General features: G+C 44.1%; 1 protein-coding gene across 1 annotated transcript in view; it reads left to right on the top strand.

Annotated features, from left to right (window-relative positions):
* PHLPP1 (PH domain and leucine rich repeat protein phosphatase 1) overlaps window positions 1-27,712 on the top strand; it is a 201,520-nt gene that overhangs the window by 98,934 nt on the left and 74,874 nt on the right. Inside the window, exons 2-3 of the mRNA XM_066352344.1 lie at window positions 4,650-4,846; window positions 13,056-13,181. Coding sequence (XP_066208441.1) covers window positions 4,650-4,846; window positions 13,056-13,181 — 323 coding nt within the window. The remainder of the gene's footprint in view (window positions 1-4,649; window positions 4,847-13,055; window positions 13,182-27,712) is intronic.

The raw sequence follows: 27,712 nt of genomic DNA, 5'->3' as shown, positions 1-27,712 counted from the left end.
GGATCTGTGGATTGCAGCTCAAGCAGTGCTGAGAAGGAAGTTTACGTAGCACTAAAATCCTATATGGGCAAAAGGAAACGCCTCAAATGGGTGACTTCAGTGTCATATGGAAGGTCCAGCTAGTGCAGTGAAGCAAGGGGAAGAAATAAAAGGCACTCACATTTGCGATGGAAGAAGTGAAAGAGTCATTCTGCACACAGGAGGGCTCATGCTACCTGCTTTCAAGACTGATGATAAAGACCCAGTAGCAGAAGGCAAATAGATGGGTGGAACAGAAATAATAGAGAAATTGACCCACCCAACTAGGTCAGAAGGGTTTTAATGCAGGTGCCAAAGCACGTTAGTGGGAATGATAATCTTTTCAACAAATGATCCTGGAATAATTTAGGTAGTCTTTTGTCAAAAAACAAACAAACAAATAAACAACCCTGCCCCACCCTACTTGAACTTATTCCTATTTCTTGATATGTATAAAAACTTAAAATTATAGGCCCTGGCTGGTTGGCTCAGTGGTAGAGCGTCGGCCTGGCGTGCAGAAGTCCCGGGTTCGATTCCCGGCCAGGGCACACAGGAGAAGTGCCCGTCTGCTTCTCCACCCCTCCCCCTTTCCTTCCTCTCTGTCTCTCTCTTCCCCTCCTGCAGCGAGGCTCCATTGGAGCAAAGATGGCCCGGGTGCTGGGGATGGCTCCTTGGCCTCTGCCCCAGGCGCTAGAGTGGCTCTGGTCGCAACAGAGCGACGCCCGGGAGGGGCAGAGCATCGCCCCCTGGTGGGCAGAGCGTCGCCCCTTGGTGGGCGTGCCGGGTGGATCCCGGTCGAGCGCATGCAGGAGTCTGTCTGACTGTCTCTTCCCGTTTCCAGCTTCAGAAAAATACAAAAAAAACAAAAACAAAACAAAAATTAAAATTATAGACCTAAATGTAAGAATTAAAACTATAAAATTTCTAGAAGAAAACACAGGAGAATGTCTTAGTGACCTTGAGTTTGTCAAAGAGTTCTTAACTAAAACACAAAAAGCATTAATTATATATGATAAATATTTGGACTTCATTCAAATTGAAATTTTGCTTTCCCAGAGTACTGTCAGGAAAATGACAAAGCACACCAGACTGGGGGAAAATATTTCAAGTCATGTATCTGACAAAGGACATATTCTGGACGAAAGATTTGAATTAGTCACTTCAGAAAAATCAGTAAGGAGGATACCACCACCTGTGCTCTAGAACAGCTAACAGGGTTGACAAGAGGTTAGAGCCACTGGGACTTCCTGCCCCGATGGTGGAGATGTAAATGGCACAACCCAGCCATTCCTGTCCTATGTGTTTACCCAAGAGAAGAAAAACATATGCTCACACAAGAGCTTTACATCAATGTTCTCAGTCAAAATAGGAAAAAAGAAAGAAACAAACAATCCAAAAGTCCATCAGCTGCTGAATGGTTAAACTGTTACGTTCATATAGTGGATACTATGCAATAATAAAAATACTGGGAGCTCCTGGCACACGCAACAATTTGGACAACAAGTGACAAAAGTGGATCAGTGGTTACCTGAGCATGGAAGGCTCTGGTCAGGGTGGAGGGGAGAGGGAGAGATCACAGTGGGCACAAGGGACTTGGCAATGATCAGAGCTTCTTTTCCATGAGTGGGTTTATGGGGGTTCAGTCTTGTCAAATTACTGGGTGCCAAGGGAGGAAGAAAGAGAAGGCGTATGTTTTAAATCACCTTTTGTTGTGGTCAGGTCCCTATCTCACCTTGAAATACTTGCCTTTGTGTTTCCTCCTGGGTTATATAAGAAAATGCCTTAAACTTGTAGAGAATTAGTGTAACACTTCCCTTCTTGATTGATTGATTCATTTATTTTTGAGAGAGAGACATCGATTTATTGTTCCACTTATTTGTGTACTCATTGCTTGATTGTTCTATGTGCCCTGACTGGAAATCGAACCCACAACCCTGGCACATGGGGACAACACTCTAACCGATTGAACTTCCCAACCAGGGTTAGCATAACAGTTCTGAAATAAAAGTTGTAACAATTGATCCAACTTTACACTGGCAGGCATTGATCACTTATATGTTGTTGATATTCATGAAAGCCTAGCCCAGGGGCCAGGAAACTATGGCTCGTGAGCCAGATGTGGCTCTTTTGATGGCTGCATCTGGCTCGCAGACAAATCTTTAATAAAAAAAATAATACATTAAAAATATAAAACATTCTCATGTATTACAATCCATTCATTTCCTACCGCTCATGTTCATGGTTGCGGGTGGCTGGAGCCAATCACAGCTGTCCGCCGGGACAACATCAAATTTTTATTGGATAATGCATAATATACACGGGTCGTTGTATGGCTCTCACGGAATTACATTTTAAAATATGTGGCGTTCATGGCTCTCTCAGCCAAAAAGGTTCCCGACCCCTGATCTAGCCCTAGGACAATTGGAACTCCTCTGAATTGAGAAGTTTGAGAATGGCTGGGGAGAGCTCAGATAGTTCATTATGTCACAATATAAGGAAGTCTGACACAAAGGGGGTGCACCTGGGTGACTGCCCAGGTGTGGACTGCTCATTCCTGTCCACATTCCCCAGAGCCCAGTCGGTACACACCGAGCCCTCTCAGTTTGGAGGGTGTGTCTGATCTGGAGCACCCAGGGAGGCAACAGACAGCAAGGATATTGAAATTCAGTCAGAACAGAACAGGAGTGATTTGGTTCCGGCTGGGATGTCCAGGGCTTTCCAAGGACAGACTGACCTTAACCATTGGGTTCTAGGACCATTCAGGCCCCTTGGGAATTTTTCCAACTGGGGAATAAAAGGCCTGTCTCTGTTGGCGTCTCCTACGTTTCTCTTATAAATCCCTCCTAACCTTAGTCCGCTCTATCTGGGGGTTTGCTCTGGGACTTTCTCTGGGATATTTGCAGAGTTGGAGAATGGAAGGGCTGTTGTCAACTGCTAAAAACTCCCAATGTAACAGGTCAGTGAACATGACAGTTTAACAGACAAGTATCCTTGAAGCTGCTCTCTGCTGTAGCTGAATAAAACGCCTGTGTTTTTGCATACATTAGTCTGTGTGGAAGTGTGTGTGTGTGCATATTTGGATCAGGTTCTCTGTTAAGAATGTTAGTCGTGGAAATTGGATTTTGGAAATCCACTTGCCCGCGCTGTGCCTTGTTTTTAGTCTTGCACTTACCTTTCATTTTTCTCTTTGAGTCTCCTCTCTAACCCGTCTTCCCCAGAGGAAGAGCGTCTGTCATATAGAAAGAAGTTCTTAGTCTAGGAGCCTGGGCATCTTCCTCTTCAGGGTGCAGATGGCACAAGCTAGTGACAATGGTCCAGTCCACTGCTGGCAGCCTTTGGCAACTCACGTCTATTTTGAAGTCTCCTGGGCTTCCCCCCACCTGTGGGTGCATTAGCATGAGGTGGACAAACAGCTTAGTGGAGTCCCTGGTCTGCTACTGTGGCTGGCTGTGTGGCTGTTGCTGGGTGCCAGGTTCAAGTACATGATCCACTGTCACAGTTCATGCTGACCCAGCCCTGGCAAAGTATGTGGTGTGCAGTATTCATTTTATAAGACATTCTGATAGACTGGGAGAAAGAGGAAGTGAAATTTAAATCTGCTGGTTCTGTTATTTGCTAACATTTCTGCCCAGAGGTATGTGTTGGGAGGTTCTCACTCTTGGGATCCAATTGAGAGTTATTTTTGGTGCTGCTGCTCTTCCTGTTTCCTTCTCTAGTAGCTATGAGACCTCTCCCCAAACTGCTTGCTACTTAGGGTAATTTTAATAGTCATAAGAATATAATTTCTCTTGAATCTGTTTCTTCTGCTAGCCCTTGGCAACTAGGCAAACCTCCAAATAAATATACCATTTCTGACTTGGGTTCTGTTCATAAACCTTGTTTATTCCTTCGTATCCTGTTCATGTCCCTTGTTTATTTTCGAGCGTGGTCTTCAGTACTCTTGGATATTATATGTTCACTGTCTAGAGTCGGGAAGGGCTTTTCTCCCAGTCGATATAATTCCTTCATGTGTTAATCACAGAAATTCTCCTGTTCAGTTGGTAGGACTTGTCTAATGTTGTTCCGCCAAGTTCATGTTCTCCGCTGGGAAACGGAGATTTCTTTGCACAAGTCACAGGCTCACAGCACTCCATGCTTCTTAGATCAGTGTGAACCTTTTCTTTTTTTTTTTTTTTTTTTACAGTCAGAGAGAGGGACAGATAGGAATGGAGAGAGATAAGAAGCATCAATCATCAGTTTTTTGTTGCAACACCTTAGTTGTTCATTGATTGCTTTCTCATAGAACCTTATGTTTGAGGACAGAGCTTATGACTACAGTGTTCTTATTAGAAAACCCATTTATTTTTTTAATTTCCCCCTGAAGAATAAATACAGGGTGGGGCAAAAGTAGGTTAAAAGTTGTTCATATGGAAAATAATACAATAATGCATTTCTTTATTTACATGTATGGCGAGGGGAGGTGGTAGTGCTTATTGCAGTTGCATTACTTTGGGTTTCAGATTCTCTCCATTGCAAATTAGATTGTTTTTCTATAGTTATGCTCTGTTGTCCAGGATATTTGTCTGGTATTCCAATGAGTAGGGAAAGACTTATTCCGTGAAGACTAACATGTTTGCCTGCGTTTGTTTCAGGAAAACCTCACAGCACCGGTAGCTCAGAGCGGATTCAGCTCTCAGGAATGTATAATGTCCGGAAGGGCAAAATGCAGTTGCCAGTGAACCGATGGACCAGACGCCAAGTCATCCTGTGTGGGACCTGCCTGATAGTCTCGTCTGTGAAAGACAGCCTGACTGGGAAGATGCATGTGCTCCCACTAATTGGTGGAAAAGTAAGTTCAAAACAAACGGAGATGCTAGTAGATTTCCCAGCGCCATAAAAGAGCTTCCTCTGAGCCACTTCTGTAATCATGGGCAGATGGTTTTCCGCTCATCTAAGGTCTCACTCAGTTCCTGTTGTTCTCTGCCAGTGGGCATTGGTGGTTGGTGGGATCCCAGCAAATAACGATGGCCCTGGCTTGCGGGAGGCTGTGATGTTACTACTTGCTTCAGTAGTGATGCATCTTACCTACAGGACCAAAACTAGAGCAGCTGGAATTTTGGTGTTATAGTTTAGCTGCAGATGATACATTATTACTTCTGTGTAGATGTCTTTTGATACCTGGAGCATATGCTTTATAACATAGTGATCCTTACATCCATGACTGTAGGGTCATCCAGGCATGCTTACTGAAGGTTAGACTCTCTAGCTTGAATCTCTGATCCCACTTTGCCATACCTGTTTGTGTTTAGTGACTGGTGGGGTTAGCATTTTTAATTTATTGCTCTAAAGAGTCATACTTTTTGAACCTGAAATGTTACTCATTTTGGAGAAAACCTGTGATACAGCTAATAGATCTTTCTGAATTATGGGCTGCTTTTCTTTGGGCATGTTATCTTACTTCTATCATTTGTAACATAAAAAGAACTAGATTGCTTGGGAAAGTGTTACATTTTTTTTCCTGGGTTTATTTATAAACTTTAAGCATTGGTAGGGGTAGCATGACCATAACTCTATGTATTTTCTGATTTTTAAATGATATGTTAATCTGTTAATACATGGGAAGGCAAATTTGGACAAAGAAGTGGATATTTGGAAATCAGGGACATATTAAAGAAATATTTCCTTTGTCCCCACTCCCACCCCCCAATGAGCTTGGGAAAGAAGGCACGATGTGGAGAAGCTAAAGACAGGAAGAATAGCAGGCAGACGGATGTGTATGGTAATAAAGGCTTTGTTGTTCCCCTTCTCTGCAGCCACTTCGTTCTTCATCCGTACCTGTAAACTACATTCTCCTTATGAGTAAATAGCCCACATCAGTTTGTATACCCCTCTGCTATTACACATTTTGGTCCTAAGAGTAGTTGATCATTTTTAAATATACTTGATCACTTTTCAAAATAAATTTTGGCCAGGCTGCAAGTTGTATTTAGATCCATTGCAGTCATCGATCTTGAAACCACTGCTTCTTAACTTTTGTCTGAAAAAGTTACTGAAGATTTTATTACTGAAGACTTTTGTCCTTTGGATGGATTACTGAAAATTTAGTCAGTGTTAGGACTCCCATAGTTTATCATTACAGGTTTGCATAGGCAAATTTAGTATAACTATTTATTAAATATCCTCTGTGGGGATGCCACTCTGCTTGGCGTCCCAGAAATACCGAGATGGGCACGTCGCCATTCTTGCCTTTTAATAGCTTATAATTTACTCTCCAGAGATGAAGGATGGGCATCACAATATCTGCTCTAAGAGAGGTGCAAATAGGAACACGGAAGGGCAGGGAAGGCATTCTGCGTTCTCTGGGGGGATCGGCATTTAGTGGTGAGGGAGGTAGCAATTATGGTAGAACGTGAAGGATGAAAACCCTATTGGCATGTGCAGGAGATGGTCATAAAGATCGTTGTGCTCAGAGAGGCAGAGGCAGGCCAGCAGTGGAGTGTTCAGATAAGGTCAGAAGATCCAGTTATAATTAGCATTTTCATTCAGAGCTGGAGACTTGTCCTGTTTCCCAGGCCTGGTATTGGATGGACTTCTACCATTGAGTGAATTGAAAGTTAATAGCTTTCTTTTCTCACAGACAAACCTTGTAAAACCTGTTTTGCATTATGCCTTTAAAAATAATTGAGTACGTTGGAAAATTAAGTCTTTTAAAACCCGTTGACCGAGTTAGGAACAGTAATTCACTCTTTGCAGTCTGAGTTTTCATTAAATGTCTTCCTTTTTTCATTTCTGCTGTACTCTTAAAGGAAAAAACTGAGAGTAAATAGAAGGGTTTTTAAGATTTATATAAGGAAGAGTTCGTAATGAGGTGTTAGGTTGGTCATAACTTAGACATAATTGCTGTGGTAATCAAATTTGGCACACCAGCTTGAGCGTGCTCATCTGTTTACATGTTCAAATGTAGAATTCCAAATATGACGTTGGCTAAAGTGCTCTTGAAATTTGTTGGGAAAATATTTGTGTAATAGAGAAGTTTTTATTCATTGTACAATTATGTTATATTTAATTTGTTCTATGGTATTTAACAAAGATTTTAGCTACCTTATTTTAATTAATTTTATTTAATATTTGCTAAATTATAAGGCATGATAAATTGAATAACTGTTGACCCACTACTCAGGAAAAATAGCAGGATCAATACCAGTGTTTCTACTTGTATTCTCTTTATATCTGTCCCATTGAGTCCCCCAACTGGTATCTACTATCCTAGAACATGTGTCCATTATTTTCTTGACTTTTTTTTTCTTTTATATATATATATATATATATATTTTTTTTTTTTTTTTTTCTGAAGTTGGAAACGGGGAGGCAGTCAGACAGAGTCCTGCATGCGCCCAACTGGGATCCACCCGGCACGCCCACCAGGGGGCGATGCTCTGCCCATCTGGGGCGTCGCTCTGTTGCATCCAGAGCCATTCTAGTGCCTGAGGCAGAGGCCATAAAGCCATCCTCAGCGCCCGGGCCAACTTTGCTCCAATGGAGCCTTGGCTGTGGGAGGGGAAGAGAGAGAGAGAGAGAGGAAGGAGAGGGGGAGGAGTGGAGAAGCAGATGGGTACTTCTCCTGTGTGCCCTGGCCGGGAATCGAACCCTGGACTCCTGCACACCAGGCCGACGCTCTACCACTGAGCCAACCGGCCAGGGCCCATTATTTTCTTAATGTTCTTAAAAAAGTTTTATCATGTAACCGTGTTGTGCTTGCTTTGATCTGAATAAAAATAATATCATATTGGGCCCTGGCCAGTTGGCTCAGTGGTAGAGCGTCGGCCTGGCGTGCGGGGGACCCGGGTTCGATTCCCGGCCAGGGCACATAGGAGAAGCGCCCATCTGCTTCTCCACCCCTCCTCCTTCCTCTCTGTCTCTCTCTTTCCCTCCCGCAGCCAAGGCTCCATTGGAGCAAAGATGGCCCAGGCGCTGGGTATGGCTCCTTGGCCTCTGCCCCAGGCGCTAGAGTGGTTCTGGTCGTGGCAGAGCGACCTCCCGGAGGGGCAGAGCATCGCCCCCTGGTGGGCAGAGTGTCACCCCTGGTGGGCGTGCGGGGTGGATCCCGGTCGGGCGCATGCAGGGGTCTGTCTGACTGTCTCTCCCCGTTTCCAGCTTCAGAAAAATACAAAAAAAATAAAAAATAAAAAAAATAATATCATATTGTGTGTAGTCTTCTGTGAGTGAATTTTTTTACTCAATATTATGTTCTGTGTTGCTTGCTGTATGTGGTTTTTATTTCTGTATAATATTCCAGTATGTAAATGTTCTAAATTCCCATAATTTCTTAAGTAATTTACCTGTTGATGGACATTTGGATTGCTTTTAGTATTTTGTTTTGTTTGTTATATTTTTAGGTGAGAGGAAGGCGAAGAGGGAGGTAGACTCCCACACACACCCCGACTGGTATCCACCCTACAATCCCATCTGAGAATGATGCTCGAGTATTGAGCTATTTTTAGCACCTGAAGCTGACGTGCTTGGACCAACCAAGCTATCCTCAGTGCTCGGGGCCACGCTGGAACCAATCCAGCTACTGGCTGCAGGAGGGGAAGAGGGAGAGAAGGGAGAGAAGGAGGGGGAGAGAAGCACATGGTTGCTTCCCCTGTGTACCCTGACTGGGAATCAAATCTGGGATGTCCATATGTTGGGTTGATACTCTATCCACTGAACCACCAGCCAGGGTGCTTTTAGTTTTTTGTTATTATAAATCATGCTGCTGAAATAGTCTTATTTAGCTATGCCTCCTGGTATGCAAGTAGTTTTTCTAGGAAAGTCATTCTCCAGTAGGTCACTGTGCCTGAAGGGGACATTTGGTGATATGTGCATGTTTTTAATTGTCAAATGATTAAGAAGTCAACCTATCAGTTGATGTAAGCTAATTTATGCTGTGGTACAAAACCCTCCAATCTCAGTGACTTATCATAATAGTTACTTCTCACTCACAGTGTATGTCCATTGTGGATCTGTGGCGATTTCTGTGTTCACGTGGTTGTGTGGGGACCCTGCCTGATGGAGGCTCTGCTCTCTTACAATAGTAACATTTTGAACATGCATGCTTCCTTTGTTGTTAGGCAAGGAAAGAGGGTTATTAACCAGCGCATGTATATTTGGCTGCAGAAGTGACATGTGCCACTTCTACCCATGGCCTGTTTGGCAGAACTAGTCACATAACTCCACCTTAATTGCAAGGGGTCTGTGAAATGGAGAAATAGATGAGTGCATGGTTGGTACCAATATTTTAGCTGCAAGGGGACACTATTGGCTCTTACAGGGCAGGGGGCTCAGGGAGTAAAAATGTCAGGCAAAGTATTAGACAGACCTTCATAATGTACAATGAAGAAGTGTTCAACCCACAATTCCTATGGTGACCTCCTTGAAAAACACTGCTCTTGGACACACACTTAGGAGTACAGTCACTGGGCTGTACGGCATATGCACATTCCCTTTTACAAAGTGATCCCACATTGTGTTCCATGGTTATTGTACTATTTATACTTGCATCAGTGTACAGGTGTTCTAGGGTCTCTACACCTTCACCAGACTTCACTGAGGGATAGTCGACTCACAATAAAGTGCACATTTTGATAACCATCATATAACTGTATAATGATTGCAATTTGATAGCCACAGACAACCATTAAACCGTCACCACAGGCATGGGGATGATTGTATCACCCACAGTTTTCCTGTGCTCCTTTGCACCCCTTCCCCCACCCTTTTCCTCTTACTTTTCCCCATCCCCAAGAAACTGGCCAGATTTCTGTCAATACAGATTAGTATAAATGGCATTAAATTTTTTTCTCTGTAGTGTATAGAAATACAGTTTAATTTTGAGTATTCATCTTATATCCAGCTGCCTTGCTAAAAATATAATGCTTATAGAGTCTATGAGTTTACTATGTAACTAATCATGTCATATTCAAACAATGGAATTTTATTTCTTCTTTAATATATATATATATATATTTTTTTTTTTTTTTTAATTTTTTTATTTTTTTTCTTTTTTCTGAAGCTGGAAACGGGGAGAGACAGTCAGACAGACTCCCTCATGTGCCCAACCGGGATCCACCCGGCACGCCCACCAGGGGCGATGCTCTGCCCACCAGGGGGCGATGCTCTGCCCCTCCGGGGGGTCGCTCTGCCGCGACCAGAGCCACTCTAGTGCCTGGGGCAGAGGCCAAGGAGCCATCCCCAGCGCCCGGGCCATCTTTGCTCCAATGGAGCCTTGGCAGCGGGAGGGGAAGAGAGAGACAGAGAGGAAGGAGGGGTGGGGGTGGAGAAGCAAATGGGCGCTTCTCCTATGTGCCCTGGCCGGGAATCGAACCCGGGTCCCCCGCACGCCAGGCCGACGCTCTACCACTGAGCCAACCGGCCAGGGCCTGTATTTTTCTGAAGTTGGAAACGGGGAGGCAGTTGGACAGACTCCCGCATGCGCCCAACCAGGATCCACCCAGCACGCCCACCAGGGGGCGATGCTCTGCACATCTGGGGCATTGCTCTGTTGCAACCAGAGCCATTATAGCTCCTGAGGCAGAGGCTATAGAGCCACCCCCAGTGCCTGGGCCAACTTTGCTCCAGTGGAGCCCTGGCTGCGGGAGGGGAAGAGAGAGACAGAGAGGCAGGAGAGGGGAGGGGGAGCAGTGGAGAAGCAGATGGGCGCTTCTCCTGTGTGCCCTGGCCGGGAATTGAACCTGGGACTCCTGCACGCCAGGCCGATGCTCTACCACTGAGCCACCTGGCCACGGCCTCTTTCTTTCTTTTTTAATGAGAGAGAGAGGGACAGACAGGCAGGAAGAGAGAGAGATGAGAAGCATCAACTCGTAGTTGTGGCTCTTTAGTTGTTCATTGATTGCTTCTCATATGTACCTTGACTGGGGGGCTCCAGCTGAGCCAGTGACCCTTTGCTGAAGCCAGCAACCTTGGGCTTCAAGCCAGAGACTTTGGGTTTCAAGCCAGCAAACAGCCTTTGGGCTCATGCCAGTTACCTTGAGCTTCAAGCCAGTGACCTTTGGGCTCAAGCCAGTGATCATGTGGTCATGTCTATGACCCCATGCTCAAGCCGGTGACCCCACACTCAAGCTGGTGAGCCCACACTCATGCCAGATGAGCCCTCACTTAAGCTGGCAACCTCGGGGTTTTGAACCTAGGTCCTCCATGTCCCCAGTCAGTGCTCTATGGACTGCACCACAGCCTGGTCAGGCTAATATATTTCTTTGTCATATTATAAGGACCAGGACTGTAGTGTGGTATCAAAAAGAAATAGTACATACTTGTCTAATCAATGATTTTAAAGAGATTGATATCTCATTAACATTGAAGTTTGCCTTAGGTATTTGATAAATACCCATTGTCAATTTGAGGGCATTGTGTTCTTAGTTTGAGAGTTTGGGGTTTTTTTTTATCATGCATGATGAATGGGTGGGGAATGTTATTGGAAGCATTTTCCTGCAGCTGTAGGCATGGTCATAGGGTTTCTTCTTTAATCTGTTCATGTGGCTAATAATTTTATAGTTTGCATAATAATGTTAAAGCCAACTTGTTCCTGGTATTTTCTATAGCATTGAATTCTTTATTTTTTATTATTGTGAGGCAGGGACGCAGAGAGACAAACTCTCACATGCGCCCTGACTGAGATCCACTCGGCAAGCCTTCTATGGGGTGATGCTCTGCCCATCTGGGGCTACTGCTCTGTTGCTTGTCAACCAAGCTATTTTAGCACTTGAGGCGAGGCCATGGTGCCATCTTCAGCACCCAGTGCCAACTTGCTCAAAAGAGCCATGGCTGTGAGAGGGGGGAAAGAGAGATAGAGAGAGAGAGAGAAAGAAAGGGAGAGGGGTGGAGAAGCGGATGGTCACTTCTCCTTTGTGCCCTGACCGGGAATTGAACCCAGGACTTCCACATGCTGGGCTGATACTCTACCACTGAACCAACTGGCCAGGGCCTATATTACTGAATTCTGATACACCATTTTGTTCAATATAACTGTTCATAACTGAGATTGCCTGTAATTTTTCTTTTACTATTCTGATTTGTTTTTGGTTATGGTGGCCTCATAGAATAGGTTGGGGCATTTTTCTTCATTTTTTTGTTTGGTAGATGAGTTTGCACAAATTTGGAAAAATCTAGTTCTTGTAACTTTGGTAGAACTCAACTATAATGCTCTGTGGGCCTGATATTTTGAGAGTTTTAAAAAATATTAATTATGTTTACACAGTGACTGGTGATTAATAGAATTAGGGGGTTGATCACATTGTAAGGTATAAAAATGTTGAATCACTATAGTTTATACCCGACACTAACATACCCTATATAAGATGGTATATCAACTATACATAAATAAAAAAATAAACTTAATTTTAAAAATATTCTTTCAATTTCTTGAATTATTTACCGCCCCTTCCCCCTTTTCCCCTTTGATTTAGTGGTGGTAAAACACATTTTTATAAAAATTTGCCAGAAATTTGTTTTAAAAGTTGCTTGGAAATTTGATTTGACTATATCACTGCATTATTAGGACCTGAAAGTTCTTGCAGAGTGTTTTATTTTAGGTTAACCTCAATTTAACATTAAATTTTTAAAAATCAGTTTAACATGCTTGAAGAGCTCTTAAAAAAAAGGTTGTGATTCAGAGTAATACAAAAGTTCTTTAAGTAAAAATCCACTTGAAGAAAAAAAATTCTTAAGTAAAAATCCTCCCAAGAGGAAGAAAGAACTGCAGCATCCTACTGTGAGGATGAAGAAAGATCAGCAAGGGAGTCTTTCAGTTTTAAAGAGGAAGACGTCTTTCACTATTTGGGGAAATTTAATGAAGGTAAAACTCCTTCTTTGGGGTTTTCTTGTGACTCAGACTGGTGCATCAGACTCACACGGAGTTAATGTGTGTTGAAGAAACAGGAGAAACATTTATAGGGAAAGATACAAATCTATGCAGGCTCGCTGAGCTAAGGCGTAGTTAAGGCAAGGTGTAGATGGTTCTGCTTTCTGACTTGTTTTTGCCTCTCTGTTTGCTTTTATAGGTAGAAGAAGTGAAAAAGCACCAGCACTGTTTAGCATTTAGCTCTTCTGGACCCCAAAGCCAGACTTACTACATCTGTTTTGATACGTTCACAGAGTATTTAAGGTGGCTGCGACAAGTCTCCAAGGTAAGCTCTTAGCCAAGAGTTCCTCTGTTCAGCTTCTTGTTGGCTAAAGAGTTGCTTTCAGCTTTACCCAGTTCCAAAATATAGTTACACACTCAAAAAAGCTTGTTCAGATACTGCCAGCAGTTAGCAGTTTTTGGTTTCTTTAAAAGCTCATCGTGGCTGAAAAGTAGCTTTTAAAAATTATGTATTATTTGCCAGGTTTTGTTTATACATAAAAAACAAAATTGGTGGGTAGACTGGCATTACTATGATAGATAAGGAATGTGAGCTTCAGACTATTTAAAAGACTGGCTCAGTGAGGACAACGGCAAAACCACAAAATACCCAGAGAATTGTCACAAATTTCCCCTCTGCCTCCGACTATGTCTTCTCCTGAGAGTCTGGTCTTATGCCAACCCCCCGTTTTCTTTTTCAACTTCTGCCTTTTGCACAGTTTAGTTTCTTTTTTCATCTTCATTATTTTGGCTATTTTATAAAGTCCCCTATAAAAAAGAAGATCACATGTCCCATGAAACAGTATACTTGTGTGTGTGTGTGTGTGTGTGTGTGTGTGTGTGTGTGATGTAAAACAGCATAGCATAATCAATAAATATTAGCGTTACAAGTACTGTGTGTGTGGGTGTTTTTATATCACATCTGTGGAATTGTGTGTAGAAGTTATGCTGCACTTTTGAGTGTGCTTGTGAAATGATGAAACCTCTCTGGGGCACAAAAGCATTACTGTGGAATTTGCTTTCATGTTTTCAAATTTCTAACCCATTTTCTTATCCAAGTTCAGTATGATTCAGACTGCAATATGATGTAATTATTTGTCAAGTGAATAACTCTGCAAAACAGATCACCAAAAAGGAGAGAATAATGTCTAGGAAGTCTTTTTGAAATACTGGTTGCATTTGAATGCTCAGGTGAAGACTGTTCTCTGACAGTGGACACCCTTAGGAACAGTGGTTTCTGCGCCTTTCAGAGTAGAAGCGTGGGCAAAGTTCAAGCTGAAGGACTTAGACAGTTCTCCCAGCCCAGCAGGCCAATGGGGATCCTAAATGTGCAGGGTAGCACCCCCACCCCAGGAAATGGGAAAATGCCTGTCGCCTTCAGACTTGCATGTAGAACTAATGTGATATTAGAGGCAATAGTACATCTGTCTAATTGTTTTAAAATTACTCTTGTACTTGCAAATGTGAGGAGATAAGTATTGAATTCTATTGTGCTTTTATATTTAAGTAAGTATTCAGGTTCAAAGCAGTAAGTCAACAGCTTATACTCTGCTTTATTTAGACAAAATGCAAACTATGGCCAATGTGCAGTACATTTCTTTGTATGTGGAGATGTTGATTTTGGAATGTGAACTTTTTATTTTGTAATAATTTTCTGTGTACAGCATTCTAAGCCTCCAAGATAGTGCAGAGAATTTCTAAATACCTTTTAGCCGGTTTCCCAAACATGCGATGCATCTGTTAAAACTAAGAAAACAACATTAGTACCTTACTCAAAATTCCAGAATTTACTTGGATTTCACTAGATTTCCCATTCTTCTTTCATTCTAGGGTCTAAACCAGAGGGCCATACATCATTTGGTTATCATGTGTCCTTTGTCTTCTCTGGTCTGTGACAGTTGTTCAGTTTTTATGATTTCATGACCTTGACAGTTTTTTTTCTTTTTTTTTTGACCTTGACAGTTTGAGGAGTATTGGCCAGGCATTTTGTGTGTGTGTGTGTGTGTGTGTGTGTGACAGAGACAGAGAGAGAAACAGATATGGACAGACAGGAAGAGAGAGAGAGAGATGAGAAGCATCAATTCTTTGTTGTGGCACCTTAGTTGTTCGTTGATTGATTTCCCATTTGTGCCTTGACCAGGGGGATACAACAGACTGAGTGACCCCTTGCTTGAGCCAGTGACCTTGAGCTCAAGCTGGTGAGCCTTGCTCAAACCAGATAAGCCTGTGCTCAAGCCGGCGACATCGAGGTTTTGAACCTGGGTCCTCTGCGTCCCAGTCTGATGCTCTATTCACTGCGCCCCCGCCTAATCAGGCTGGCCAGGCATTTTATACGACGTCCTCTATAGAGATGTTTTGATCTTTCAGAGTAAATGCAATGTAATTAGTCAGCTGCTTGGCATTCTTTTCAGAGCAAGTCAGAGGCATAAATTCTTAAACAAACGTGGATAAATAAGTAAATAAAAGTGTATGTCAATTATCACATTTGCCAACAGCAGATTGTTTTGCTTCAAACAGTACTAACAGAAAGATTAATAGGGATCAAGTTTGATAGTGTTGTATGTTAAATATCTGCCCGGATGGTTAGTCACTGTTCAGAAGTCAGCAAGCATTTATGCGGCACCTTCTATATGTCAGGTGTGTATTTTATGCCTGGGGATACAGCAAAGAACACATCCTGTTCACCTCTCTTGGTAGGGCTTCCATTGGGGAGACACATACATAGTCAACAAGTAAACCGATGAAAAAGAGAACATCAAATAATCCTAGCTCTGTACTACAAGGTGCTATGACAGAGAATGATGGAGGAGAAATAGCTCTTCTGAGGAGGGAACTTTAAACTGAAACTTCAATGAAAAGAATCTGATCATTTGAAGATCTGGTGGGAGGAGCTCTCTGGGCACTGGCAGAAGCCATGTGAGAGTTGTGAACTGGGAGGAAGGGAGGTAAAATCAGGCATGGCAGGGGTCTGGTGTTGTAGAACAGGGTCAAGAGTCTGGGTTTTATTATTGACACAACAGCAAGTCATTAAGAGAGCTTTCATTTGGAAAGTCACCTGTCATTGGCTTTGTGTGCAGAATGGATATGTGGCGGGCAAGGAGAGAGGCTCCTGTGCTGGGCAGGGCAGGGGGCAAGGGAACAAATGGAGAGAAGTGGATAGAGGTGTTTTGGAGATCGAGTGACAGGATTACTGATAAATTACACACAGAGCATGAGGAAAATGGAGAATGAAAAAGCAGCTTCTAGGATCTCACTTTGACTTACTGGGTAAATTGCAGCCTCAGCCAGAAATCATAGCATCATTAGACTCTCTATATTTTCACCTTTGAAACTATGGCAAAATACAGTTCTTAACTTCCGGGAGCTTTCTGGAAAGGCAGCAGAGTGGGAAGCTTGAGCAGCAGAACATGAAATTCCTCTTCAAGGGCGTGTCAAAATGTTGACTTCTACCTTGTGGCTGGTGATTGCAGATGTTGTACATTGGCTGTGTTAATACTCCTTCCCGCCTTGGTGTAATGGTACCTACACCTGTACTGAGGCTCTTGCTGCCATTATCCATACCTCTCAATAGGAAGGTGGAGGATGACGGAGGATTGGGAAGCAGGAGAACAGGATTATGGCAGGATTTCCCAGGGAGAGAGGGATGTTGGTGTGTGTGTCCCGTTCCACTGAGTACTGTAGTGCTGTTAGAAAGCGTTTGATATGCATGTGCTGAAATGCACTGTATACATGAAATGTATACAGAAGGTAGTTCCGAAACACAGACATGCACAAGATGACAGTTTGCACTTCACACTCAACACGTGCGGGGGAGTGCTTCCAGGAGGGGACTTTGTATTAACAACCAGCCTTAGCTGACTAATAATAACAATAGTTAACTAGTAGTTAACTGGTAACAACTAGAATGAATTAGAACCTTAACCTCTTTTCCCTTCTGAAAGGCTCTGAATGTTTGGGGAAGCGAATGGGATGGGGGTGGAGAGTTTGTGTTTAAGAGTGTGGCAGCCGTGGGCTCTACCATCCACCAGGCCTGTGACTATACCCACGGTTCCAAAGTTAAGCTTTTTCACGTAGTAGAGAGAATAATGATAGTACTTACTTCCTAGGGCTTGTGTCAAATACATGTGCACACTCTAGGGTGCCTGGCTAAAGTCCATGCATAAAGACATAAATAAATGAAATAATTTTATGACCACCACTGCCACCACCATCACTGATTGGTCAGTCTTTTCTCAAGTATTATGTGTATATGTTTATGTTAAGCAGATAAAGACACAAATATGCTTAGTTTATTCGAACAAGGGGTCTGCTTCTCTGAACAACGACAGCAGCCCTGGGGGGTAGAGGCATTATGGATGACGGATACTGGTGAGAGTGAAGATTTCCTGAGAAGTCAGGAATGGGGGGGACTAAGGGCAAAACGTTCTAGTAAAAGCAGATTTTAGATGCAGCATCTTTTGTTTCTCCTGTCTCATAAACCAGATTCACAATAGTTTTAGAAGTTGTTATGGTTAGTGAATTAAAGGGGAAATGAGTTGTATGGGGTCGATTAAAGAGCTTAGATATTATAGAAGAGATAAGTGAGAGAATGCCCTTTTGGTATATGAATCCTACATAAAATATGGCCACGCTCTTCTGTAAACTTTGTACGTGGTGGGCAGTCCCAGGAGAATGTCTTTTCCTTAAGTCCAGCATCCTGGGGGAGTCGGGTGGGGCTGCTGGGAAAAGGACGAGAACCTCGCTCCATCAGGGAACATGTGCTGATGGGAAACTCGAGGTGGCAGAGGCTGGCGAGCGGGGGCCACTTCTTCCAGCTCCCCTGCCCCTTCCCCTCGTCCTCTGCTCTTCCAGTATGTGGAGGTACCTAGTTTAATCACACTCAGGGTAACCATGGAAATAGTTTCTTTTTCTCCTTGAGAACCGAAACATGCACAGAAGGGATTGTCTGTACTTCCTGATATTTAGATGAGGATTCATTCATTTGGGTAAGGACCTGACAGGAAAACTAACAGCAGAGATACCTCATTTCTGATGTTTAATGTCATCCCTGCCCCAGTCAGGGTGGGAGGACTGAAAGACCCAAATTCTAATTTTTTTTAAATTAAAATGAATTAGGTAATTAATTTAAAACAAAACATTATTTTCAGTTTATGCTTCTGTATCTTAGCTACAAGAAAAGTGTTTGTTCATCTTTGTTTTCATTTGTTTCACTTGATTTGGGGAAGATTAATAAAAGGTTATTAATTAGATATTTCCTATCAAGATATGGGTCCTTATATGATATATTTACTAGTTCTTAAACTTCATCTTAGTGTTTAGTATTCTTGCCAAACTAACACTGGAGGCAGTCTCTTTAGAGTTTTTGTTTTTGGGTGGGTGTTAGTGTGGATTCTGTGGAAAGAGCTCCTTCGGGAAGATGACGGTGTTGATTGTCAAGTCCTCCCTAAAATATTTATGCCCAACATGCTTTAAAAATTCAGTAGACATCCTAGGATATGCAGTGTCAAAGGGCTCTGTTTGTTCAGTGTGAGCATCCAGCATGTTCTCAAAGTGGTTGGAGGGCAGTGATGTAGGAGGCCGAGGCTGGCAGCCACGCACATGTTCCATGGCCCGACACTGCAGACCCAGGCTTCACGGCACCTTGAGCTTGTCCACATGTCTCTCTCCTCGTCGCTCGGTGGCTGACATCCTGGCGGTGACTGTGGTGTCACCATGGTTCTGTCTCTTGCAGTCTTTCTTTCAGTATTAAATAGAAGACTTCAGTTTTAGGCCACTTAAAAAAAAAAAAAGAAAGCCATTGCAGTGAGCTTTTGGTTGTCATGATATATTGGGTTCTTCCTGAAAATGCATCATGTAGGCAAAACAGGGCCGCATTTCATGCCAAGTTCAAGGTCACGTGAAATGATGAGTAAACATCACCCTTGAAATAAGTGATGTGATGAGTCACAATTGAACTTTTGCTTTCATGTGCTTAGAGACACTCTTTTATTGTTCAGATTTTACTCAAAGGATTCTTCACTAACCACTTCAGTCAGCTCGATCTGCTGTCATAGGAACGAGGTTTCCAGCATGTAGGTTTGCAGCATGAGCTGGAGAGGCTGGGAGCCCTGAAAGAGTACTTAGTCATCTGTCACATGTATTTGGCCTCTTCATTGGAAGTGTGGTTTAGGGAGCCTGCTGCTTTTTTTGGTTGCCATGGTTTGTCACCTGCCTTTGAGGGAGTGTGCCGTAGTTGGTTATGGTGGGTCAGTACTGTTCTGCTGAGGGATCCAGGGCTTTCCAGGGCTTTCTGGGGAAGCCCACACTTTACACCCTCCCCATTCTTTAGGTGAAGAAGCAAGGGGCATCTGACCAGGATAATCTAACTTGTCTGCGGTGGAGTCTGAAGTGGAATAGGACTGAAAGACTGAGTGATATGGATTTCAGTTTATGAAATGTCACCCCAGCTTAAGAAGATGGCTGTTGTGCCAATTCTGCCTGGAGGCTTGGGGGAGGAAGGTTTGGGAAATGGAGTGTCTGAGACATTCAGCACAGGGAGCCAGCAGGGAAGTAGAGGCAAGCTGCATCTTGGAGGCTGGCCAGGAGCTTGGCAGAAAGACAGGAGGGGAAGGACGTGTCAAGGGGAAGTCAAGTGTGTGCACGGCATGACTGCATACGGTGTGAAAATGCAGTCATCTCCCAGAAGTCTGAGAAGTGTGAAAAACAAGAGGAAAAAAAGAAGCTAGATAAAGTAAGACAGCACCACCCAGACTGTTCCCTGGTGGTTCCTTGTCCCTTTCTTGAGAGAGTTGAATATTAGTTACCAAATACTGTAACTAACTTGCCAATGTAATAATGGACTTGTTACATGAGCATTCGTATTATGAAGCCTTTCCTTATTACAGACATGAAAACCAGGTTATAAAACTTCTGTTTTGAACTGAAGCTCAAGATGAAATATTTTGGAGTGCATGAAATCTTGCTTTTGTTATACGTAAAACCTTGATGAAGTTAGATAAGTGGAAATAGTCAAGTGATCTCTTTACAGTCGTAATTGTGTGTCATCTTATTTGCACATTGCTAGTCCTTCCTCTTTCAGAGAAAGCTAGGAACTCTATGATTTCACACAGAAGTGGGAGACAAAAATGAGACTATGTACACAGATAAAAGTGAAGTGGTGACCCGGGAGAGGGGAGTAAAGAGGGAAAACATATGGTGACGGAAAACAGTTTGACTTTGGGTGATGGGCACACGACACAATCAACAGTTGAAATGGTATAGAAGTGTTTACCTGAAACCTATGTGCTCTTGTTGATCACTGTTACCCCAGTAAATTTAATTTTCTAAATTAAAAGAAAAAAAATAAGGGATTATTTTCTTCAGTTCTGAGTTATTTCAGTTTAAAACTGTTTCATTTCATTTTCTTGTTTTATTTTTAATCCAATATTCTATAAATAAAAAAAGACAGTTTGCTTACCCTGTTATAACAAAGGAAGTGTGCTTCTGCGAACCAGTGCTGACTGGAAGGTTTGCCGTGTCTCTCCATCCTCCTCCTCCTGTCTCCTCACCCCCTTCCCTTCCCCAGCTCCGTGGGGATTACAGAGGTGCTGCTTCCCCACCCCCCACCCCCCACCCCCCAGCTGGGAGAGACAGGGAGAGCAAGGGAGGAATGAGAGAGCCCTTATTCCGCCCGCCCGTTCTTCGTGCCAGGCACTCTGCTGGGCTCCACTTCTAGGGTCCGGTCGTCAGCAAATGAAAGAAATGTGTTCTTCATGTGGATTTTACTTGTAGATTATTATCTCTAATAAAATGCATTTTAGGTTTCAAGTGAAGGACTTACAGGTATGTTTTAAAGTGACAACATGTTATTTTAACTTTAAGGTGGGGATTTTCAGAAGGTGGTTGTCAAAAAGGTAATAATAATATTACTAGAATAGTTTCTGGAATAATTACCATAACAACTATTTGGTAAGTTCTTTGAAAGTGTTCTTTAGTTTAAGTTTAAACCGTTGCCACCATCGTAGTTCAGAGACTTAGAATCTCAGATTTGGAAAGGACCTGTGGACTCCTAGACTCCCTTCCCTCCTGAAATGTCTCAGACGGTGTCAGACGAGACAGCTCTTTCCCGTGGGGAGCTCAAGTCCATGTCCCTAGGGTTTTGACTCCGGGAGCCTCGTGTTGCTTCTGCGCTGCTGTGACAGAAGAGAATTCTACTCCCTCTCCTGTTAGACACCCTTTAAACATTGCAGTTACTGTGATTTATTTCCCAGCTCTCCCCCACACTTTAGCACTCTATTTCCAGGTGAAGCGTCTGGTAATTCCAACAATTCCTTTGTCATTTAGTTGCCAGATCTCTTCTCTAGCCTCCCTTCTGGATGCTCTCAGGTTTCTTGATAAACTTGCAGATACCATCTGATGAGCACAGAGTCTGTGACCATTGTCCCTGCTTTAGCCGTGATGTCCACGGGGAATTAGTTACTCATCCATGAGGTCAACACCAAAGTAAAAAGGCTTTTTGTTTTGTTTCTTCCCTCCCACCAACTAGTTGATAGATATATTTATATTTTGTTAATAAAATTATTTTGCCTGCAGATTGATCCTGTAGGGGCATTATGATAATGCCAATAGTAATAACTAACATTTTAGCAACTTTTTATATGCTGAGCACTGTTCCCAATGCTGTACAATGAGTTCAGTGAGGAGGGTGCTCATAACAGCTCTAGTGGTCCGGGCTTTAAAACAAAAGGAATATCTATCTCACGAGGAGACGTTATGCTCTCCATTCTGCAGGTGAGGAAACCGAGGTAGAAAGGGTCCAGCCCTGCTTTAGACAGAAGTTTTATTGCCATGCTCTTTTTCTTTAAGTGTACTTCTAATGTTTGTGATGGCCTGAAGGGACAAAACAAACCAATATTCAAATGACAACTGAGATTTGCTGAGAATGCCAGGGAGATATGTCATATTCACAGTTGTCAGCAAAATCCAGGTGGCTCAGCAGGAGAATAAAAAGTGGTTTTATTTGAGCAATCTGTGGAATGGGGGATGGTGCAAACGGATACGTGGGCAAAGTCCCCGTACATCGACCACTGATCTTAAATGATGGCCAAGAGGTGTTTAAGATATCTGAGATGCCTTCTGAGACATACAGGACAGATTAAATTAGTTTCAATGTTGAGGGACCTACTGTGTCTAATTCTTCAAAAACTGGTCAAGGATTCTATCTCAGGAACTTAGCCTATGTGATTAACCATATCTCTCTATCTGTTAATGTTATATTTTGAAGTTAAATCATTCTAATTTGAGTATTAGGCAACCCTAAAAATATATATGTCCTTAAGAGTTTAGTTTCCATGATATATTTACTTTTCTCAGGAAATCTCTGCATTTATAACCCAGAGTATTAAATTTTCTACAACTACTCTGGAACTAAATTCTTTTACCCACTTGTCTTATTTATAGTTTTATAAAGTAGGGAATGATGGAATAATTGAAAAAAATATCAATGAAGTCTATATGTTAAACTTATCAATATTGTCATGTTAGACTTGGAACTTGAGCATTAAGGGTTTTACATTTTAGATACAAAACAAGTGGCCTATTTCCAATGATCAAATCATTTAAGTGTGTATTTATATTATTTCTTTTAATAAAAGTTAGAGTGTAAGTTTTATTTTTTAAAGATTTTTATTTATTCATTTTAGAGAGAAGAAAGAGAGAGAGAGAGAGAGAGAGAGAGAGAAGGTGGGAGGAGCAGGAAGCATCAACTCCCATGTGTGCCTTGACCAGGCAAGCCCAGGGTTTCGAACCAACGACCTGTGTTCCAGGTCAACGCTTTATCCACTGCGCCCCCACAGGTCAGGCTAGAGCATATGTTTTTTGTGGTTAGCCATCCTTGCCTTCCCCTGTGCCAAGGAGGTGCCGCCTTCAGGGAATGCTGCATGACAGATCTCAGGGACATTCTCAGGTAGCCACTTTCTAAAGAGTTTGCTTACACATATTTTGCTAATAAGGAAATGAGGAAGGAACTCTGAGTTTAGATGTGATCTCCACCCAAGGCGGGAGCTCTGTTTTTCTGTTGTCACTGAGAAACACAATGGGGCTTTTGTGTGTGGTGGGGAAATAACTGTCCGAGTGACCCAGCTGATGGTTCTGGAGTGCGGTCGGTGCTGGCCCGGAGCTGGCTCTCGGGAGCCAGGGGCCAGGCCTCCGTGGCCACTGGAGGCTGCACACAGGGCTCCCTGGCCAGATGCTACTGGCTCTGCCCATACCTCCTGGGGATGTGCTGGTCTCTGCACAAGTACCTGGGAATGCATGCTCCTCTCGTCAAGAGAGGGGACTCCCATGCTGGTGCCGTCCCCAGGCACAGCTGGGTGCTGTCTGTGTCCCCCAGAGCCCGGGCTTTGAAGACCAGGAGTGCATCTCTCCAGCACCAAGCGCAGTGCCAGCATTCTAAAGGCAAATGATCAATCTGTGTCGAGAGAGTCACCCATCTGTGTCCCTTCCCCTCTCCCCGGAGAGCTCAGGGTGCTCCCCGAATGCTGTGCCCTCTTGTTTTTGCCTACTGATGCCAGAGCTTCCTGCTGTTTGCCTGTGGTCCTTAGCTGTGTCCTTACCTCCAGTGCTTTAGAATGGTGTGTAAACTGGTGTGTTTCATTCCTTGGTGGGGTCCCCCCCCCCATCATTTAAGGCAAAGAAGTGGTACGGGTCTTGAGCTTCAGGTAGGGCTCAACCAAGTCCCAAATTGGCAGCTTGCTAGGATCCTATTAGATTATTAATGTATGTCATTTTATAGGAAGCTCTTCTACACCTGTTGTTAGATTTTATAAAATGGTAATTAGGAAAGGATGAAGAGATGAGATGTCATTGTGAAAAGAGCTGGGTCAAGTGAAGGCATTTCTTAGATTTGTAGATTTTTTTTTAAGAAGTGATGGCTTGTGGAGCGGTGAGAATTTAAATTTTACTAAAATTGGAAATTTTTGTTGGATATAAATTAGAGTAGAACTTTCTTTAGGCCCTGGCTGGGTGGGTAGCTCAGGTGGCGAGAGCTTGAGGAAGGTGAGCTGGAACATGCATTGTTAGAATGCGTAGCTAATAAAGGTGGATAAACTTTCTATTTCCTTGCGCCTTGCCTTGCCAAAGCCGTGGGGTCAAGAGTTTTTCACAGGAGTCTCGCAAGCTCCCCAGAGAGTGCCCTGTGCCCTGGAAGGCAGGCCAGAGCAGTCCATGACTCACGACGCCCGTTTACGACAGCCCTCGACTGCACACAGCAGAGTTATCTGTGCTTTTTCAACTGCTTAGTTTTTGCTTAATTTGAACATGTCATACACATAATAAGGATAAATACCACTTAAGGAGAGTGGGGACAAAAAAAAATCCTGTGCAGGTTATCCGCACCTGCCCTTGTGACTGAAAGCTGAGTGTCCCCCTGGTGAGCGTGCAGAATGATGGGTGTAGCGCGGAGTCCAGCCCTGCCACAAGGGGAGATGCTCGTCTGGAAGGCATGGTGGGGGCAGGTCAGGGATGGGACAGATGTTGGGTTAGGAATGCAGCTCAGCCAGAGGCAAAGAAGAGACTGTTTTTAGCATAAATGTTCTCAAAGTGGGCAAAGAAACCACTGAGGGAAGCACTGATCCGAGGAGCGTGTTACCAACATGGGAAGCCCGGTAGGTAACCTGGGAAGTTCATTGTTGGCGTTACTGTTTTTATTTTTACCCCACAGGGTTCCATGGGGTAAAAAAATATTTTGAGAGCTGAATGAACTTTTTTCAGACATGTTTACAAGTCACTTGGAAAGAAGACAAGCTGAACAGGTGGTTGGGATTCATGTTCACTTTCATGTATCTCCCAGCGTGTGTAGGTTCATAAGGGAAGAAAAGAAACAGCCCAATTAGTTTATTGACTCCAATCGGCCTTAAACATGGTTTGTTGTTAGTACAGACCAGCGCTGATCTCCCCAAGCCACAGTCACTGTGAACTTAACCCCCCATGTGTAGTTCACCGATGGTTCATGGGCTGCATAGGCGTGGCGTGTCCCTCCTCTGTCTGAGTGAGCGTGCCCTGTGTCACTGCTCAGTGGCAGGAGCAGCGGCCTGCACTGGGGTCCTTCTCTTCTAGCAGCTTTCTGTGGCGGGCGGCTGTAGTCGTTGGTCTTGGGACCCTTGGTCTGCAGAGCCTCACCTGCATTCTTAAATGAGAACACATTGCTACACCTGTGCCCTTTCTCCTGCACGTCGAGCTGCGTGGGCCTTAACTTTGTCTCCCACCACCTAGATGTTTGGGGGTGTGGTAGAAGTATAGCAGCTTTTGCCAAAAGGACTTTATATTCTAGTGTGAGGTCCAGAAGTTCCTTTCTGTAACAAAGATTTGAGATGATTTCTGCCTGTGCCTGTTTCTTTAATTTCCTTGCCAAATTTTCTGTAGCCTCCTTTTAAAATTTTCTTGTCACCTTTTAAAATTTAATTAGGTGCTCACCAGGTAGCACCGTCACTGCCCAGGTGGACACGCTGTGTGAGACAGGAACGGCCCAGCCAGGACGTCCAGGAACGGTCCCCCCCGCCCCTACCCCCCCACCGCCAGGAGACTTCACCCAGTCCCTGAAGTCTGTGTGTGGTCAGATAGTCTACTTCTGTCCGGGAGACGCCTGTCCATCATGGCCATCTTCATCACGAGCTGTGTTCATTCCTGCTTCTTACGCTTATCCTGAGCAGGACGTCTCGTTGTCTTTGCTCTGCTCTGAGGGGTTATGTTATTGTTTCATCGTAGAGGAGCCTCCCTCCGAGCAAGGTCTGAACTCTTTATGGGTCCTGACTTGATGGCCTCGTGTTCATAGTGCAGGCTCTTGTTCAGACTTGAGTTCTGCTTCTGTTTTTGTGGGACTTGGGCATCCTGTGTGACTCACTCAGGTCAACCTCCCCTTTTGAAATGAGAAGTCCTTACTACACAGAGTGGTTGTGAAGATTAATGTCCCTCTCACAAGTGAAACATCCCCTAGATGTTAGCTTTTATTGTTATCTTGAAAACTTCTACTTGAAAACAAAAGCTCGAGTGATAAAAGGCTACTTGCTGTGGGGTGTGGACAAGTAACTTTGTGATGTGTTTGTCACTTTCTTAGGTCTGCCTTACTGTGAGAAGGATCTTAGTTTTAGGAGGTGCTCTGCGGGCCACGCGCTGGTCGTTTCTCAGGTGACATCAAGCCAGTGCTCTTGGGGGCGGAGCCCACGTGCCCGGAAGGTCTGGGCAGGAGCCTTCAGCCTCCTTGTTGTGCCCCTCCCGTCAGCTGACAGCCTTCAGTCTCCGTCCGGGTTCTCCCGACTCCCACAGGTTGCCCTTGTTGTCCCCTGTTAATGGGGCGCCCCCCACTTCTGGATTCCAGCAGGAGCAGCCTGTGGTCCAGAATGAGGAGAGGAATCCAATCCAACCTGACATGTAACTGTTAACTTTCCTTGTCCAAAGAGAGCATTTAGTGTGATGCTCAGTTGGAGGAGAATTTGTCCTTCCCAAAGTCATCTCCGCGTGGAAGGGTTTCCTGGGTGGGTCGCGGGCGGGGAGGCGGGGGAGAGTCCCGGCGGGGGAGGGCAGTGTCGGAAGCGAGGCAGTGGCCCCTCCCAGCACACACATTCCGAAGGGCAGACCAGCCACCTAGCGAAATAGGCAGAAATCCTCAGGAGTCTCGGGGCTGGGACCCTTCTCCGCCCCGGTCCACACTCCTCATTTGCTGATATGGAAAGCCGGTCTTTGCAGGACCTCCCCAGCTCCGTGGGACCTGCTGCCTTCCCCCAGCCCTGCCTTCCTGACCCTGTCACAGGTCATCCCCTTACCCTAACCTCTCCGTGCTCTTTCTCAGTTTCCCCCTTTCTTACTGACAGTTTTCTTGTAATTACAGTATTTTTTTTTCTAATTAAACATACGCAGACAAGGATATTAGTGTCCATGTACCTGCCTCCCTGGCTGTCAGCATACTGACATAGTTCCTTCCTAGCTTCTTGTTTTCTTTTCTTTCTTTATTTTTTTCCCAAAGTTAGAAGCAGGGAGGCAGTCAGACAGACTCCCGCATGCGCACGACCAGGATCCACCCAGCATGCCCACCAGGGGGCGATGCTCTGCTCATCTGGGACGTTGCTCCTTTGCCTTTGTAACTGGAGCCATTTTAGCGCCTGAGGCGGAGGCTTGGAGCAGTCCTCAGCACCTGGGCCAACTTTGTTCCAATGGAGCCTTGGCTGAGGGAGGGAAACCAGAGACAGAGAGGAAGGAGAGGGGAAGGGGTGGAGAAGCAGATGGGTGCTTCTCCTGTGTGCCCTGACTGGGAATTGAACCCGGGACTTCTACACGCCAGGTGGACACTTTACCACTGAGCCAACTGGCCAGGGCTGCTTTGGGTTTTCTTATGGGGGAAATAAACATGACGGTAAACTCTCGGTCTTTTACCTTCTCATTCCTAATTTCATTTCCCTCCCTGCCTATCTAGATCGTTATTATTAATTTGGTCTATGACCAATGGATAGTTTATAGTTTTATTGTCCATATAACTATCCATACAGAATATGTGGAGTTGTGTGTGTGTGTGTGTGTTAGAAATGTTTTTCATACATAGTATTATACTATATATAATATTCTGCAGCTTGCCTTTTTATCAATTCAGGTTGGTGCATATGTATCTAGTTTATTCATTTCCATTGCAGCTTCCTCCCTGTCTCCTGGCTTCAGACTATCCATATCCCAGGGAAGGCCTTTGATCAGCCCAGCTTGGGTCACGTGCCAGTTCCCACTGGGTCCATCTGGGGGTTTGGCAGGTGGGGTGCTCTGACTGCTCACGTCACAAATGAGTGCCTACGCCTGTAG

The sequence above is a fragment of the Saccopteryx leptura genome, chromosome 11, assembly GCF_036850995.1.
Source record: "Saccopteryx leptura isolate mSacLep1 chromosome 11, mSacLep1_pri_phased_curated, whole genome shotgun sequence".
Lineage (NCBI taxonomy): Eukaryota > Metazoa > Chordata > Mammalia > Chiroptera > Emballonuridae > Saccopteryx > Saccopteryx leptura.
This window is presented reverse-complemented; position numbering and strand designations above follow the sequence as displayed.